The following is a 13,754-nucleotide window of genomic DNA, read 5'->3' on the forward strand; positions in this document are numbered from 1 at the left end:
ATTTTTATTTTTATTTTTTTCACAAGTAGACAAAGTGTGGGAGGCAATACCGTTTCAATATGGAGCATACCATGGTGTTGGCTCATTTGCCGAGCTAGTGGCTATGTTTTTATATCATACTGGCTGTGTATGAGTGCTTATTGAAGATATTGAAGCATGAGTCGTATGAGTGACCAGTTCTTTGTGCGTATGTGTGACATTGCAGATGAGCGTACATGTATCTCTTTGGATGCTCCCGCTTTACCAGTTGTGCTAAACGTAAAGTATGATACCAGTAATAACGATAATAAATGCTATCCTGTTTGCTCTGTGCCTGAGCAATTGCTCAAATGAAATTGTAACCTATTCTAGAGATGAACCCTTTGATCAACTTGGTCATTGCTAACAAGCGCGTCTTCAGGAGTCTAACGAAAGTCAACCGTGGGTGTAAGTGTAAAACAATAACAGAAAAGAAGAATTAGAGGGTATTCAGTTTTATACAAGAAGATGTCGATCCCATTTCATCTCATGAAGTACGGCGACTGTTTTATGTGTGTATTTGTGTGTTCGTGACAAAAAGAAAGAAAGAAAACGAACGACGTTTGTCTAATTGTCTCCCACTCCTCTACTCGAATTCATCACTAATACTTTACATTACCATTGTTATTAGTTTGTTTGTTTGCTTTGATAGTGATGCTTTTTCATCGCACAGTTTCAATAGGCGATGAGAATCACTGGGACACAGTGATAAAGTCAAATGATAACGACAACCCAACTCCTTTTCTCTTTTCTATCCACCTCCCTATCTGTCTCTCTGCGTGAATGTTCGCAAACAAGCACCCTAAATCAAAATGAACCTTTTTATTTAGTTCTATTAATGCATTTAGGTCTTCGCTTCGACGATATGAGGACCGCTGCCACAAAGAGAGACAGCATGAATCCACATGCAGCGCTTGCTCCATACTTTGTATAGTCCAGCAGCTCTGAATATGCTGCCTCAGACCATAGTGCAAATCATAGCGCAGACCATAGCAACATTACTAAGCCGTTTAGAAGAAGTACTGCCGATTTGTCTAGGGTAGAGCTTCGTTCCCGGAATTTTTTTTAGCTATCATTATCGTGTATGGATGGTTGCTATTTAGGTTTAAGATGCGTATGCAAAGCGGTAAAATGCATTAAGCTCCTCCACTCTTTAAGGGGCCCAAGTTCCAAGCTTGGGTATATCCTTCCACGATCGGATCAAGGTCTGACTGCCAATGCCACAACATTTTCACAAGGCGCATTAATATGTCAGGATCGTTCGATAATTTCAGTCATAGAAATGTCTCCTTGATTCTCTCTCCTGACGAATTCTGAAAAAGCCTCTTGCGTCAAATTTCTGATAAACTTGAATCTGGCCTCAATCGTCACTTTTCTCAGTTAGTAGCTGTAACTGCTGCTTCATTACCACTCTCGCCTGAGGCTTCAGATAATGGTGGGTCCAGAGTCACTATGGAGGAGAGTACTACTAACTAGCTTAAATGCTCTTACGGATAACCATTACAGATTTAGAAAGGGCCAAAAGCAAGCACCAAGAACTTCGTGCAATATATCTGCTCAATACCAAATTTAGTCCCGAGCTGCAGTTCATTTTAATCCATTAGAGCGACAGATTTAGCATCATCGTCATCGTCTTCTAGAGGCCATTCAGCCGCAATCATAGCTACAGCCATAGCCATATGGCCTTCTGGACGTAGCAGAATGAGTACCTCTCTCGACCAAGGTAATTGACCAATAAAACAGTGGCTGTATCTTTCGGTATTACTTCTGGAAATGGTCTTTGACTTTGATCTAAACCTTTCTCGTCGCAATATCCAAAAGGTAGGACACGTTGGCAAGAAGGTCATCCTTGAGTCCAGGTGAGCTCTCTATGCCTTTGATCTCCAATATCAGATGACCCTAGGAGACGATCGCCAAAAGACGATTTGCAGGACACTTCGTCCACAGATTATGTGTTGTCTGACAGCACATGTTCGTTTTTTTCAACATTTTGTAATGAATAATATTATAATAATTATTATCGTATTGTTTATTTAATGCTTTAGTGCATTATCTGGATGATCACCACTCTGAAAGAAATACAGAAAATAAAGGATTTGAACGAATGAATGTAGAAATAAAGGTAGAAAAGATAGCTGTGAATGCGTCAATAACATAAAATATTAAACATTAATGTTCCTTCACATGAAGAAAAAAAATTAACAAAAAAAAACTACTGTGCCCAAGTTCCTCAAAATGAATTGGTGTTATGGCCGCGCTGGTGCAATACTTTGATTTTGGTCATGTATTGTCAGCAACCCTTGCGTTGACGATGGACCTTCCTGGTCTGTTCCAGTGTATTCAACCCCCATTATTGTTGATCGCATATTATCCAGCCCATTTTGCATTCCAAGCATCGATGCTTGCTGGAGGGCTGTTCCTGGGACATACGTACCGGTATCCTGGTGTTTGCCTAGAGCCATCATTGGCAATGTGGTCGCATTCATAAAGAGATGCATCCCGTGACTCCCTTGGGCCTGACCTAGCCCTTGATCAGCTGCAAGACTACCATGAGATGGTCCAGGAAGAGGATGGTTGCTGGACATCAGCATCATCATCCCTGCGCTTAGCGCCGCTTGTGAACCAACCTCCAACGGGCCAGTTGCATGTGCACTAGGTTCTAGCGGTCCAGCCGCTAACGCCCTAACGTCGGTCCTCAGTTCTTCAGTCATGCTCGCCTTTCTCTTAGTGCCAGAATCCTTTCGTCCAGTGTTCTTTCGATTTCGTCCTACCGTAGTCCCATTCACGCTACCGCTATTACCACCAATAGCACCACCCGTTGACCCTTTTTGAGCGGCCGCTCCAGCTGTTGTTAACGTAGGCGTCATCGATGCCGTACGTGCTCGCTTAGTGGGCTTTACAGGTGACATTCCGGTCGCAGTTAATATATTGCCTGTTACAACCGGTGAGAAAACCGGTGATGTGATGGATGATGAAGGCGTTTGGAGAGGCGATCCTACAAGACGTAGTCCAAGTCCTGTCCCTGCGGTTTGGTTTGAGGTTGGGCCGGAGGCCATGTTGTTAATGATGGCATGCTTTATCGAAGGGGTGCTAGCATTCACGACTCCATGACCTTGTGTGTCCTCTACGGCTGGAGAAGCTGAAGGTGAGCTCACATGGCTAGATTCGCACGGCGACATGGCTACAGATGTCCTACGTTTCATAGACCTGGGTGAAGCCGATGCGCGAGAATGAGTTTGGCTGCTTATGATACCAGTACTTGATGCACCGCTTTGATGAGTGAGTAGAGTCGGTATATGGGAAAGTACCGGTGTAGCAAAAGAGTTGGTGAGATTTGGTGAGTTGGACTGAGCACTTGTCTGTCCCGCTCTAAGTAGTACTTGTTTATTATCTCGCAGTAGCTGAGAATACATTGCAAGAGTTTCTATGGTAGATTGGCCATATTAGTGATTATAGTGTCGGTTCATGAATAAGCGATGCCTCTATATTCAATCTTCGGCAGCGGTCTGATACTTACCGGCAGGCCCGCGTCGCGTATAAGCACTGTGTTGGATTAACTCGGTCATTTTGGAGCATACGTCAGACAACTACCAGAGGAAAGAAGCAGATGTATGGGAACGTAATCCAGGATGTGAGATATTGTTCTATCTTCCCTTCAATTAAATGCTTGCTATGCCTACCTCCAACAGTCGCATAGCTTTATGAGTGATTCCAAACTCATTCACAATGCTTTCAGGTATACTCTGGGTTGCCTTTTTAGATGTGGTCAAGGCTCTTTTCATGTTTCCCTTCTTTTTGCCTTCAATCTTTGATTCTAGGAGTGGACTGCCCAATGTTTCATCCACAGGTCGAGATATGAACTCTTCGAAGCCTAACGAAGTCAACTCCAGAAGATCAAATTTAAAATCAGTTGCAAACGTTGCTTTGATAGTCCCTTTTGCAAAAATCTAGTATGATTATCACAATCCATAAACAAGTATTAGTACATAAGAAAAGAAAAAAAAAAAAAAAAAAAAAAAAAAAAAAAGACTTGAAGCTTGGAAAATATCATTATGACATACCTTAGAACCATTTATATGATGTGAAACAAGAGTGATTCTCGGGCACTCGACAATAAGAGGAAAGGGAGCAGTCTGCCCTAATGCTTGCTCCAAAATAAGTTGTAATTGTTTGATCCCTGATTCAACAGTTCCCAAGTAAAATCGGGGCAATGATGGCGCCGTCAATTCTATTAAATGAAATAAGCCACGAAAAATGGGTTTTAGATGGCGTTTTCGTTGTCCCCAAAAACTACGAACGCGCACATAAATCTTATTTCGTCTTCTTTGTGCATACCAAAGACCTTGCTTTCGCTCGTCACTGGATTGACAAGCTTGTATCTCAACTTGCCGGCATTGCCAAAGAATTTGGCTACGAAAGCTTGCCAGAAGTCAATTGTTTGATGCTGACAAAGCGAGACCAAAACAAGGGCCGTCAGTGATGAAATGTCAAAGAGATATAGCGAGTTTACACGCCATAAACCTACCTCAATATTCAACCCAATTGCTCGTCCAAATTCCATAAGGCGCAGAAGCGCCCTTGATGACCGTTCGTCTGTAATGATAGGATCTAAGGAGCTGAGATGACGGTGGCAATATTACAGAAAATGTTAAAAATTAGAATTGATCAGACAGTATCATTTATTACATACATGAGCCAATGCATGCTCTGTAAATTGTACCTTGGTGCCTGTAATGCTGACTGAATGACATTGCGCTGCATTGGAGAACACATTGCTCCTAGCGCTTGCTGTTGGTGTAGATTTTGTTGCAATTGTGATGGAGGAAGCGATAGTTGATGTTCATGGTCCTGTTTTTGTTGTAATGATTGTTGTTGTTCATGCTGCTGTTGACGTTGATGTTGATATTGATTCTGTTGTTGATACTCTGTTTGCTGTGCCTGTTGTCGTTCACGATCTTGTCCTTGTGTTTGATTGTCATGAAGTTCTATCCCATTATGTGTTTGAATTCGTTCTTGTTGCGGATCCTTGGCCTGTTCTTGCCCTTGTACTTGCTCATGAGCATGCAACTGGTGTTCTGGCTGTCCACTTTGAGCTTCATGTTGCTGTAAATGTTGGACTTCGTTGCGTCGCTGCTGCTGCTGCTGATTTAACTGTGCCTGTTGGTAGGCCGTCAATTGCTGAAGCCCACCATTGGTTCCAGCGTCTGTTACCTGACCGGATAATGCCTGTAGATGGTCCTGCTGGCCTGCTTTGAATGGCAACGCAAGATTTTGACCTAGCCTATCCAACTGTTGATCAGAAAAATTGGGTTGAAACTGAAGTTGTTGTTGGAACATCTGTGGATGATGCATTTGCTCTTGCTGTTGCTGTTGTAAGAATAGTAGATGCTGTTGTGGCCGTTGTGATTGTAGCTGAGATCGTTGTTGCTGTAGTTGCGTTTGCTGGACAAGCGAGGATATCTGGATCTGATTAACAAGCTGGGGTACCACATTCTGACGTGTATTTGGGGACGCCATATGTTGAGGAGCCAATATCAAATGCGGTGGAGCATGAGGTTGCATCTGATGCTCTTGTTGCTGTAGATGCTGCTGCTGTGCCTGCTGTATTTGTAGTTGCTGTGCATGCTGCTGCTGAAGATGATGCAGACGTGCTTGATATTGGAGAACAGATGGGTCAGTTCCTGTGACTGAGCTGTGGAGCTGACTCGGCTGACTTGTCATCCCTGCATTTCTACGCATAGCCTGATTGACATCAGGCGTGAGTGTAGTGCCACTTGGGGCCTGGCTATATCCCTGTGTTGGTGGATGATTATTATTCGCTGATGGTAAGGTAACAGGACTGTTGATCCCGAACATGCTTCGTTCGGACTGCTAGATGTCCTAAAGGTCAGAGATATGTGCTCTGATCTTGGAATACGAAGATAACGACAATAGATACAAAGACGAAATTGAAAATAAAGTGGAAATAAAGAAAGAAATAAAGTGAAATAAAAATCAAAATAAAATAAAATAGGAAACTAATAGGAATAAAAATAAGAGTAAGAAAAAAAATAAAAATAAAATAGAACAGAATAAAAATAGAATAAATTAAAATAAAGGTTCAGTTATGCGCATCGACGCAGTTGTCTCATCCTTTTAAATAGCCTACTGAAAGTAATGTTGGAGATGTCTTCAGCTGAGTGTAGTAAACACGGGGAGATAATCCTGATTTTGAGCGGACTGGTATTTAGCAGTGTTAATGATTATACTGACTGGCTCTGTCGTAGAGACTGATGAAGGTAGTAGCAGCCATGGTTAAATAAAGTACATTTAGTGCAAAACCCATTTAATTCTATTTCCATGAGATGGCGGCCATTGGAGTCTACCTTGAAGTGTTATTCAGCATAAATGAAAGGAGGAAGTGAGAGAGGTTTTCATGAACGCGTGTTTGATTCGATAGGCGCTTGGGTCAATTCGAGGGAAAGGTTTCTCATACTCTATTTGGCCAAAGATTTTCTGGACTTTTATAGTTTAAAGTTCAGGTTTAGTAGTCAGTCACGCAGTGGCTGAGTAAGTGTTTTTGCTTTATTATCTTTAGTATTTATCGTTATTTTCTCATTCTCTTACTCTCTCTCTCCAGTACCTTGGAAGTCATTCCATTAGGGAAACTTAGAATCGACCTTCAACAGGACTCTGTTAGTCTTGCCTATACTGACTCTAGCTTATCCAGAAAGCAAACCCATAAACATTATCACAACATGCTTAGTATGTTCACAACACAGAAAATCTGGTCAAGGTTAAGGCTAGCTAGCCAGAGACCATACTTGGGTAAACTCTGCCATTTCAGAACTATGCCGACTTCGTACAGGGTAGGAAATGATATTCAAGGGAGCTTTCGGGACGCAGAGACCAAAACTCGCTGTGTTACGACCTCTAAGTCCAAGCTAACTGGTCACAGATCGGCATCCCAGGATACTACAAAGATCAAATTATATGGTCGGGCTTCCAATACACATTCAATATTGCGCCCCCACTCTTCATCTGGCCATATGTCAGTTCATGAACCGAGGTCCACGAAAATGACTCCTTCAGAAGAGTTTATGCAAGAACGAAACAGCTCACTGGCATATGCCCGAAAAATATCCGCGCGCAATGAGCGGAAAAAAACCTTGTCGGTGCGAACAGTCAAGGCAAGAAACGATACTTCAGAACCGGTATACACCTGCCAACTGGCGAAAGCTGTTCATGGTGATATTAGCAGCCTTTTTGGGCCAGAATCTGTTCAGAACCGTGAGGTCCTCCCTGGTGATTTTGTTGAAGTCCGCAGGTAAACCTGTTGATCTTAGATGCATTTATGTAACCTCTTATATGATCGTATTTTCGTCATGTTAACAGGCATATTATCGTATTTTGAAATAGACAAGGGAAGGCAATCCATGGTATCTATATTTCAAACTTCGATGCAGCTGAAGGGCGATTAAAATCCACATCTGTTTCGCTCGGAGGATCAATTCTGGAACATAGAACTAACGAGGTGACATTCCGAGTTCCAGGATATATCTTCATGGACAAAGTTCAAGCAGAAATTGGACGGTGGGATGTAGATGCTGACCCATATTCAGCACCTCCAGGCGCCGCCAAAGCTGCTACAGAGTTTGCAGAGAATTCGAGAGTCATCATGGGGACTCACTACACAAAATTCGACACAGTGTATAACACTTTTTGGTACCAGCGGAAAATGACATCGTTCACAGTCATAGAGGCAGCAAAATATGTTTTTAACAAGGAAGATCCGGGTTCTGTACCTCTTACATTACAAGAGGTTTATGCAACGCACATGTTCTTGACTCAAGATACAAGTTTGCTAAAGTTCATCCCTTCTGTAGCGGTGCGCTGGACTGGTGAGTTCTCTATACGATCACCTACAGAGGTACAGCTGACGGAAACGGTGATTGATTGGATGCGCAAAGATGATCCGCGGCTGACACAATTTCAAGATAAAGCCAAGATGTTAGTGCAAGGCTACCGTGCAGGCAACAAGAGAAATTGGAGAGATGTTGCTTTCTCAGATTCTGATCGAGCATTAATTGAGTTTGTGAGACAAAGTGCTTTTCATGGTTATGACGACATCTTTCTGACCCCTCACCTTGCTTATCTTCCAAGGCTACTAAGGCCTTTGGGAGCGTACGATGACATTGATCCAAGCACGGCATTTTTATTCTTGAAAGAAATTGGAATTTGGCCAAGCTGGTACAATATGGAGATCAATCGCTCAACGGTTACTCCTTCAGAAACCCTTGAAGAGGAGAAAGCAATCATGGAACGTATAGAGCAACGACACCCTGAAGTGCTTCATCAAGACGTTGAAAAGGAGATCAAATATTCAAAACAGGATGCTATAATCACAGTTCAGCAAAATATTAAAAACAAGCAAAAGACTATTAAACAAGGACGTATCAACCCCTTAATATTACAGGACCCAACCGAACTATATGTACGTGATCCATGCGACTCTATACGATATGATTTCGGACATCAACCAGTTTACGCCATTGATGATCCCTCGGCTTCTGAGCTTGATGATGCCTTTTGTATCGAACCGGTTCCTATTACAACGCTGACACCGACCCCTTCCACGTGGGTTCACGTTCACGTGGCAGATCCAACATCTATTCTACCTCCATTTCACGAATTATCCAGGTTGGCTGCCGCCCGCGTGCAGACGATTTATCTTCCAGAAGGATCATGGCCTATGCTTCCCCGTTCACTGACGGAAGAATCATTAAGCTTGAAGAACGATGGCAAACCTAAAAAAGTCATGACGTTTTCAGCGAGGCTGGACGATGATGATGGCAAAATCTTAGAGTACAAGGTCCGACCCGGTATCGTCAGAAATTTGGTTACTCTTAATTATGATGATGTGGACGAAATTCTCTCCTGGAACCGGGTCTATGGTGGTAAGGCAGCAGGTGATCGTGTCCGAAACTCTATGTTGAGAACACCGGAGGAAATGATGATTGAACGTGAATACTATCGCTCTAGTAAAGGGAGTCTTGACACGACTGATAAGGAGCTGGTGAATGAACTGCGAGGACTGCAAGTCGTTTCAGGAAGGCATCAAGACTCCAGGCTCAAATTTGGTGGATTTAACTTTACTCTTGGACGGCCGATGATCGAGCTTACTCCATACCCGCTTCCACCCGTTGCCCAGGCTGACTGGAAGTCTCCGATCGACTATGAGCAATGGAAAGAACCTCAGATCAGCTGCCGAGCTGATCCAGCATTCGCATCGCCCTCAAGGCTCATGGTAGCAGAGTACATGGTCATCGCAGGAAGAGTGGCAGCCCTATTTTCGCAAGAAAACGGGTTGCCAAACATGTATAGGAATCAACAGGCACCCGCTGAGAAATACAGGCCTCTATTTGAGCAAGTTATCCGAGAAAAAACTGATCCCATAACAGGGGTGCTCGCCTTGAAGGACATGTTGCCACTAAGGCCTTACATCCCAGGTGCAGAAATTTCAACACAGCCTCTAAAACATTGGTCAATGGGAATTCATGATGGGTATTGTAAGGTGACTTCACCACTCAGAAGATATACAGACATGGTGTCACATTGGCAGCTGAAGGGGATGCTTTTGAGCAAACATGACTCGTCTTTGTCAGCACCACTAGCAGCAGCAATACCATCCATATCGTTAATATTCAATCTAGACACTCTTGTTCCTTTAACGAACCATATCCGTGATCGCGAACGCATGCTCGGTATGCTGGAGGCACGCTCGGTTAAGTTTTGGCTATATGAGATGCTCCGTCGTCGCTCTGAGGCTGGATTATCAAGTGTGTATGAGGGTATGGTCTTGAACTTGACTGAAGATGGATATAATGTCATGTCCACCCTTCTGGGATTCCAAACGGTAGTCAAAGCTGACCCGTTAGAAGCGCAGAATATTAGTATGGGAAGCAAAGTCATGTTTGAGGTCAACAATTTCAATCCACAGCGACCCTGGATTGGAGCCAAGCATTTGGAAACCCTATAAGGATGCAAAGTTTTATCTCTTAACTGTTAGCCAGGCAAATCCACCAATTAATTAGAAAGTTTTATAGAAAGATCGTTAATACACGTTTCCCTCCCTCTTCTTGCTCCACTGACGCCCAGATTTATATCATACCGATTTTCCTAATCCTGGAGTTAAGCATCAGCGTGGAGCTGCGTTTGGAAAAGTCGATAGCATAGACTCGTCTTTGTGATGCCACTGTATATATCCCCTAGCCCATGAGCATGACTGAAAAAAGTTCATAATTGGCATAAGTTAGATATTTGCCTAAATTAAGATCAACACTCACTTCTGTCTACTCTATAGGTGTGCTCATTAGATATCATAGGGTTAGCTAGGTGTCAATTTCAATTAGTTCCTCTAAAATGATTGTAAGAACCGGTCCCACAACCGCCAGGCGTGTCCGACGACATAACTCCGACGTACTTGACTCAGTTCAGAATTCAGCAAATGCCCACTAAGTTCAAGTCTTAAACTGGTTCGTAGAAGTGCGGAAAACCTTCAAGACATGTAGGTCGATCGCATCACCGCTAGTTGGAAAAGATTTTTGCTGCATAATGTTTTTTTATCGATAGATTGCAGAGAACCAAGCCATTAATGTTTATTGAATATCTCTTTCCTTACTATTTGGGCATCTAGTCGATTTTTGAGACGACTAGAAAACCACCTGCTTCAATGTCAGCTAGGTTATCAACCACTTGGTCCTTGCAAGTCACCATCGTAATGTATTCATCAACACCTGACCTATAGCCTCCTTCATCTTGCCTCTTCGAACCCTCCTCTAATCTCTCATGACAGGTTTGCGGTATACGGCGACAGTTTGAATGTATCCTTCGGTGGCCATCTTAAACACCTAGCATATCACCGAGGCTACGAAGGAAGGTGACAGCAAGACCGAAGACAGTAAGTGAGATGGCAATGGAGGTATTGCCAGCTCTCTTTTCGGGAGCAGTGATTTCTTGACGGATAAAGTTTGTAAAGGCATTGCCTCCGCTCTTGGGTGCGATTTTCTTGACCATGGTGAAAGTTTTGAACAAAAAGATCTCCGATCAACCTCATTTATTATTATTTTTACTGGAATCCGTAGATTTGTATTTGAAACTACGTCACACCGTAAATATTAAGGGGCAAAAAGATAGACACAAGATCAGGATGGAATTAATAGTTAGAGCGAGCCCAACAATAAACATGATATTAAGTAAACAATCCAAAATAAAATAAACGTCTTACTTTGGAGATAAAAAACGATGCAAGTGATTCATGTAGGGACACCTCGCTCCAAGCTTGCCAAGCCCAGCCCTAATTACAGCCTTATTACGCCTGCCTCTCGTTCTACCAATTGGCCTTCTGATCATGCTGAGAAGGCGGCCGGCAATGATACTATACTTAGCGCCCCTGGCCCTTCTGGAGTCCCATTGGTGCCTCGCAACAAGCCAATCTCCGTTATAAAATTCTTCGAGCTGATCCTCTACCTTTTCTAGTTCAGATAGACATCTTTCAATACTGGCGCCCTCACCATGTAGAGGCGGCAGTCCGCTTTCCAGATCGTTGATAGAATCGGCTCCTGCAGGCGCAGCACTCTTCTTTTCTTCTAGCCAACGCCAAAACTTGAATGTTAGCTAGTACGCTACTTTTTGCTTCACAGCAAAGCTGTGAAAGACATTGGTCGTAATCCTTCGACTTGGCTTCTGTATTCCAACTCTTGATTTCTCGCATTAGGTTCTTGCTTTTCCAAAAAAAAAAAAAAAAAAAAAAAAAATAGCGAGCAGTTCACCCTCTGAGAATGAGACGAAAGGTTGCTGCATTGGTGTGAAGGGAATCATTTTACGGCTGTTTTTAGTGAGTCGATTCAGGTAGACAAAGTTTTCGATAGCAGAAATGGCTGAGGCTATTAAGAAAAAGTGTCCTGTCAGTGTCACTTACAAAATATAAGGCAGATTTGCAACGGACTCACGACACAACAAATTCAATACCTTTTCAAAGAGCTCCTTACAACCACCTCTATACATGCGCTTTAGCTCGACGAAAAGCTGAAGTGAAACTGATCGCAGTAGGGCTATCGCAGGATATGGCACCTCCTTGTTAATTGATCCCCTATCGATCTTGCCTATTATGCCATCGCAGACTTTGGAGAAACCCTTGACCATGGTGGTGTTGGTTTTTTTTAGCCCTTTCGATAAGATCTTTGCCGCTATAAAGGCTCCGCATCAACATCCTATTGAAAGCATATTGCTGGTCATCAGCGTCTTCGTCATCGTCTTGTATCAATGCCTCTTCTTCCTCCTTCTCCTCTTCTTGGCTCATCTCGCTCATTGCTATGCGCTTACAAATACAACCAAGGATCTCTCCGCCATCATTGCCAATGGCATAAGAAGGAAATATTTGCTCCAAAAACCGACCCAGAATTTTCTGACAAGTTCATTTGGCGTTCGCAGCGCTTCCTCAAGACATCTTTTCATCTCAAGTGCTAACTTTACATCCTCCAAGGCTCCCTTAACGTCCACAGCGATAGTCCCAACACCGAGGGTTACAATGTGGTGACCCCATCGCATTGCCCGGATTAGATCTCCTCTACCCATCTCGTCTATGTCCTTCTTTCCCCCCTCCTTCTTTTTCTTCGCCTTCTTCTCAGGTTGGAGTACTGGGCTTAGTATCCCTTCCATGCGTACTACTTCATGGCGTCAGGAGCCAGGTGTTCGGTTTCAAGAACACAATACTTAATGGCATATCGAGGTCGGTGTCTGCGAGAACTTTGTTGGGGCTCCTCTTCTGTGTCCCGCGAGGTAGGATGGCAAACAGTCTTATATCTATTGAGGGGCATACGTGCTGAGTCGTGGCTCGCGTCAGCTCACTATGTTCCGTAAACGGGTGAAGGTTAATGGATGTTCAAGCCAATTAATAATAATAACAACAACAACAATAATAATAATAATAATGATAATAACAATAATAACAATAGTAACAATAATAATAATAATAATAATAATAACCGTGCCAGGAATGCGACTCAAGTAAATTTTCTTGCAGTAACTTGGCTTCCCTGTGCCGAATAGCGCTTACCAATTGTACGCACTGTATGGCTACCTTTTATCTAAGAGTGCCAATTTATATCAGATTTGATTCTCCAACTTGAACAGCCTCTCGAAGAGTTCTTCTCACCATCTTTGCTACAACAATTACAGGCAGCGAGAGCCGAAGGGAAGGAAAGAAAAAGGATAGAGCGAGCGGAAGCAACTGCAGGCTTGTCTAGACAGGATAATAACGAAATGATGGACGCGTGGAAGAGATTGGGTCCCTTCGCGATTGATACGAGCAATACGCGACTTCTTAAGAACAAATCGGTCTAGATCATAGCAAATTTGGTTAGGAAATAGGACCCTTGTAACGAGTACAGCACCCCACAGCCTGTTTACATGATGGAATTAACCAAATCCGAAACATGGCCAACTTTCCCTCGAGCTACACTTAATCTATTTTTTTTTTTTTTTTTTTTTTTTGAGTTCAATGGTAGCCGTGTAAAGGACAGAGAAGGGTCGCTGGTACGAATAATGGGTGTAAGAGTTTCTTCATCGTCTTTGCTATGCATACATTGATATAGCTTGACTTTTTGCATGCCATAACTGCAATGTTCGCAGGTAAGGGATCAACACAAAAGGTCTTTGTTGAGAGTGTCAACAAATATACGGCAGTAATGCCTGGA

The 13,754-nt window shown here is 43.0% G+C and overlaps 3 protein-coding genes across 3 annotated transcripts; 1 reads left to right on the forward strand and 2 right to left on the reverse strand.

The window, feature by feature from the left end:
- Window positions 1-3,677: 3,677 nt before the first annotated feature.
- On the reverse strand, window positions 3,678-4,791 carry BCR41DRAFT_368973 (LIM-domain binding protein-domain-containing protein; the record flags this gene model as incomplete). Its single annotated transcript, XM_022026424.1, has 4 exons — window positions 3,678-3,965; window positions 4,080-4,246; window positions 4,354-4,634; window positions 4,739-4,791. 4 exons carry the CDS (start codon window positions 4,789-4,791, stop codon window positions 3,678-3,680), a joined length of 789 nt encoding a protein of 262 aa, XP_021883679.1.
- A 1,838-nt stretch (window positions 4,792-6,629) lies between these two features.
- Window positions 6,630-10,141, forward strand: BCR41DRAFT_349326 (hypothetical protein). Its single transcript, XM_022023449.1, has 2 exons — window positions 6,630-7,324; window positions 7,417-10,141. The coding sequence occupies exons 1-2, from the start codon at window positions 6,756-6,758 to the stop codon at window positions 10,034-10,036; spliced, it is 3,189 nt and encodes a 1,062-aa protein (XP_021883680.1). The 5' UTR covers window positions 6,630-6,755; the 3' UTR covers window positions 10,037-10,141.
- A 476-nt stretch (window positions 10,142-10,617) lies between these two features.
- Window positions 10,618-11,105, reverse strand: BCR41DRAFT_349327 (hypothetical protein). Its single transcript, XM_022023450.1, has one exon. The coding sequence runs from the start codon at window positions 11,071-11,073 to the stop codon at window positions 10,900-10,902; it is 174 nt and encodes a 57-aa protein (XP_021883681.1). The 5' UTR covers window positions 11,074-11,105; the 3' UTR covers window positions 10,618-10,899.
- Between the last annotated feature and the right edge of the window lie 2,649 nt (window positions 11,106-13,754).

Source organism: Lobosporangium transversale, assembly GCF_002105155.1.
Source record: "Lobosporangium transversale strain NRRL 3116 chromosome Unknown BCR41scaffold_9, whole genome shotgun sequence".
NCBI classification, from domain to species: Eukaryota; Fungi; Mortierellomycota; class Mortierellomycetes; order Mortierellales; family Mortierellaceae; genus Lobosporangium; species Lobosporangium transversale.

Bases quoted from the DNA above. Each gene is read 5' to 3' on its own strand.
- BCR41DRAFT_349326 (XM_022023449.1), top strand. From the start codon at position 6,756: ATGCTTAGTATGTTCACAACACAGAAAATCTGGTCAAGGTTAAGGCTA. The intron at 7,325-7,416 runs GTAAACCTGTTG...ATTTTGAAATAG, and splicing joins GATTTTGTTGAAGTCCGCAG to ACAAGGGAAGGCAATCCATG.
- BCR41DRAFT_349327 (XM_022023450.1), bottom strand. From the start codon at position 11,073: ATGGTCAAGAAAATCGCACCCAAGAGCGGAGGCAATGCCTTTACAAAC.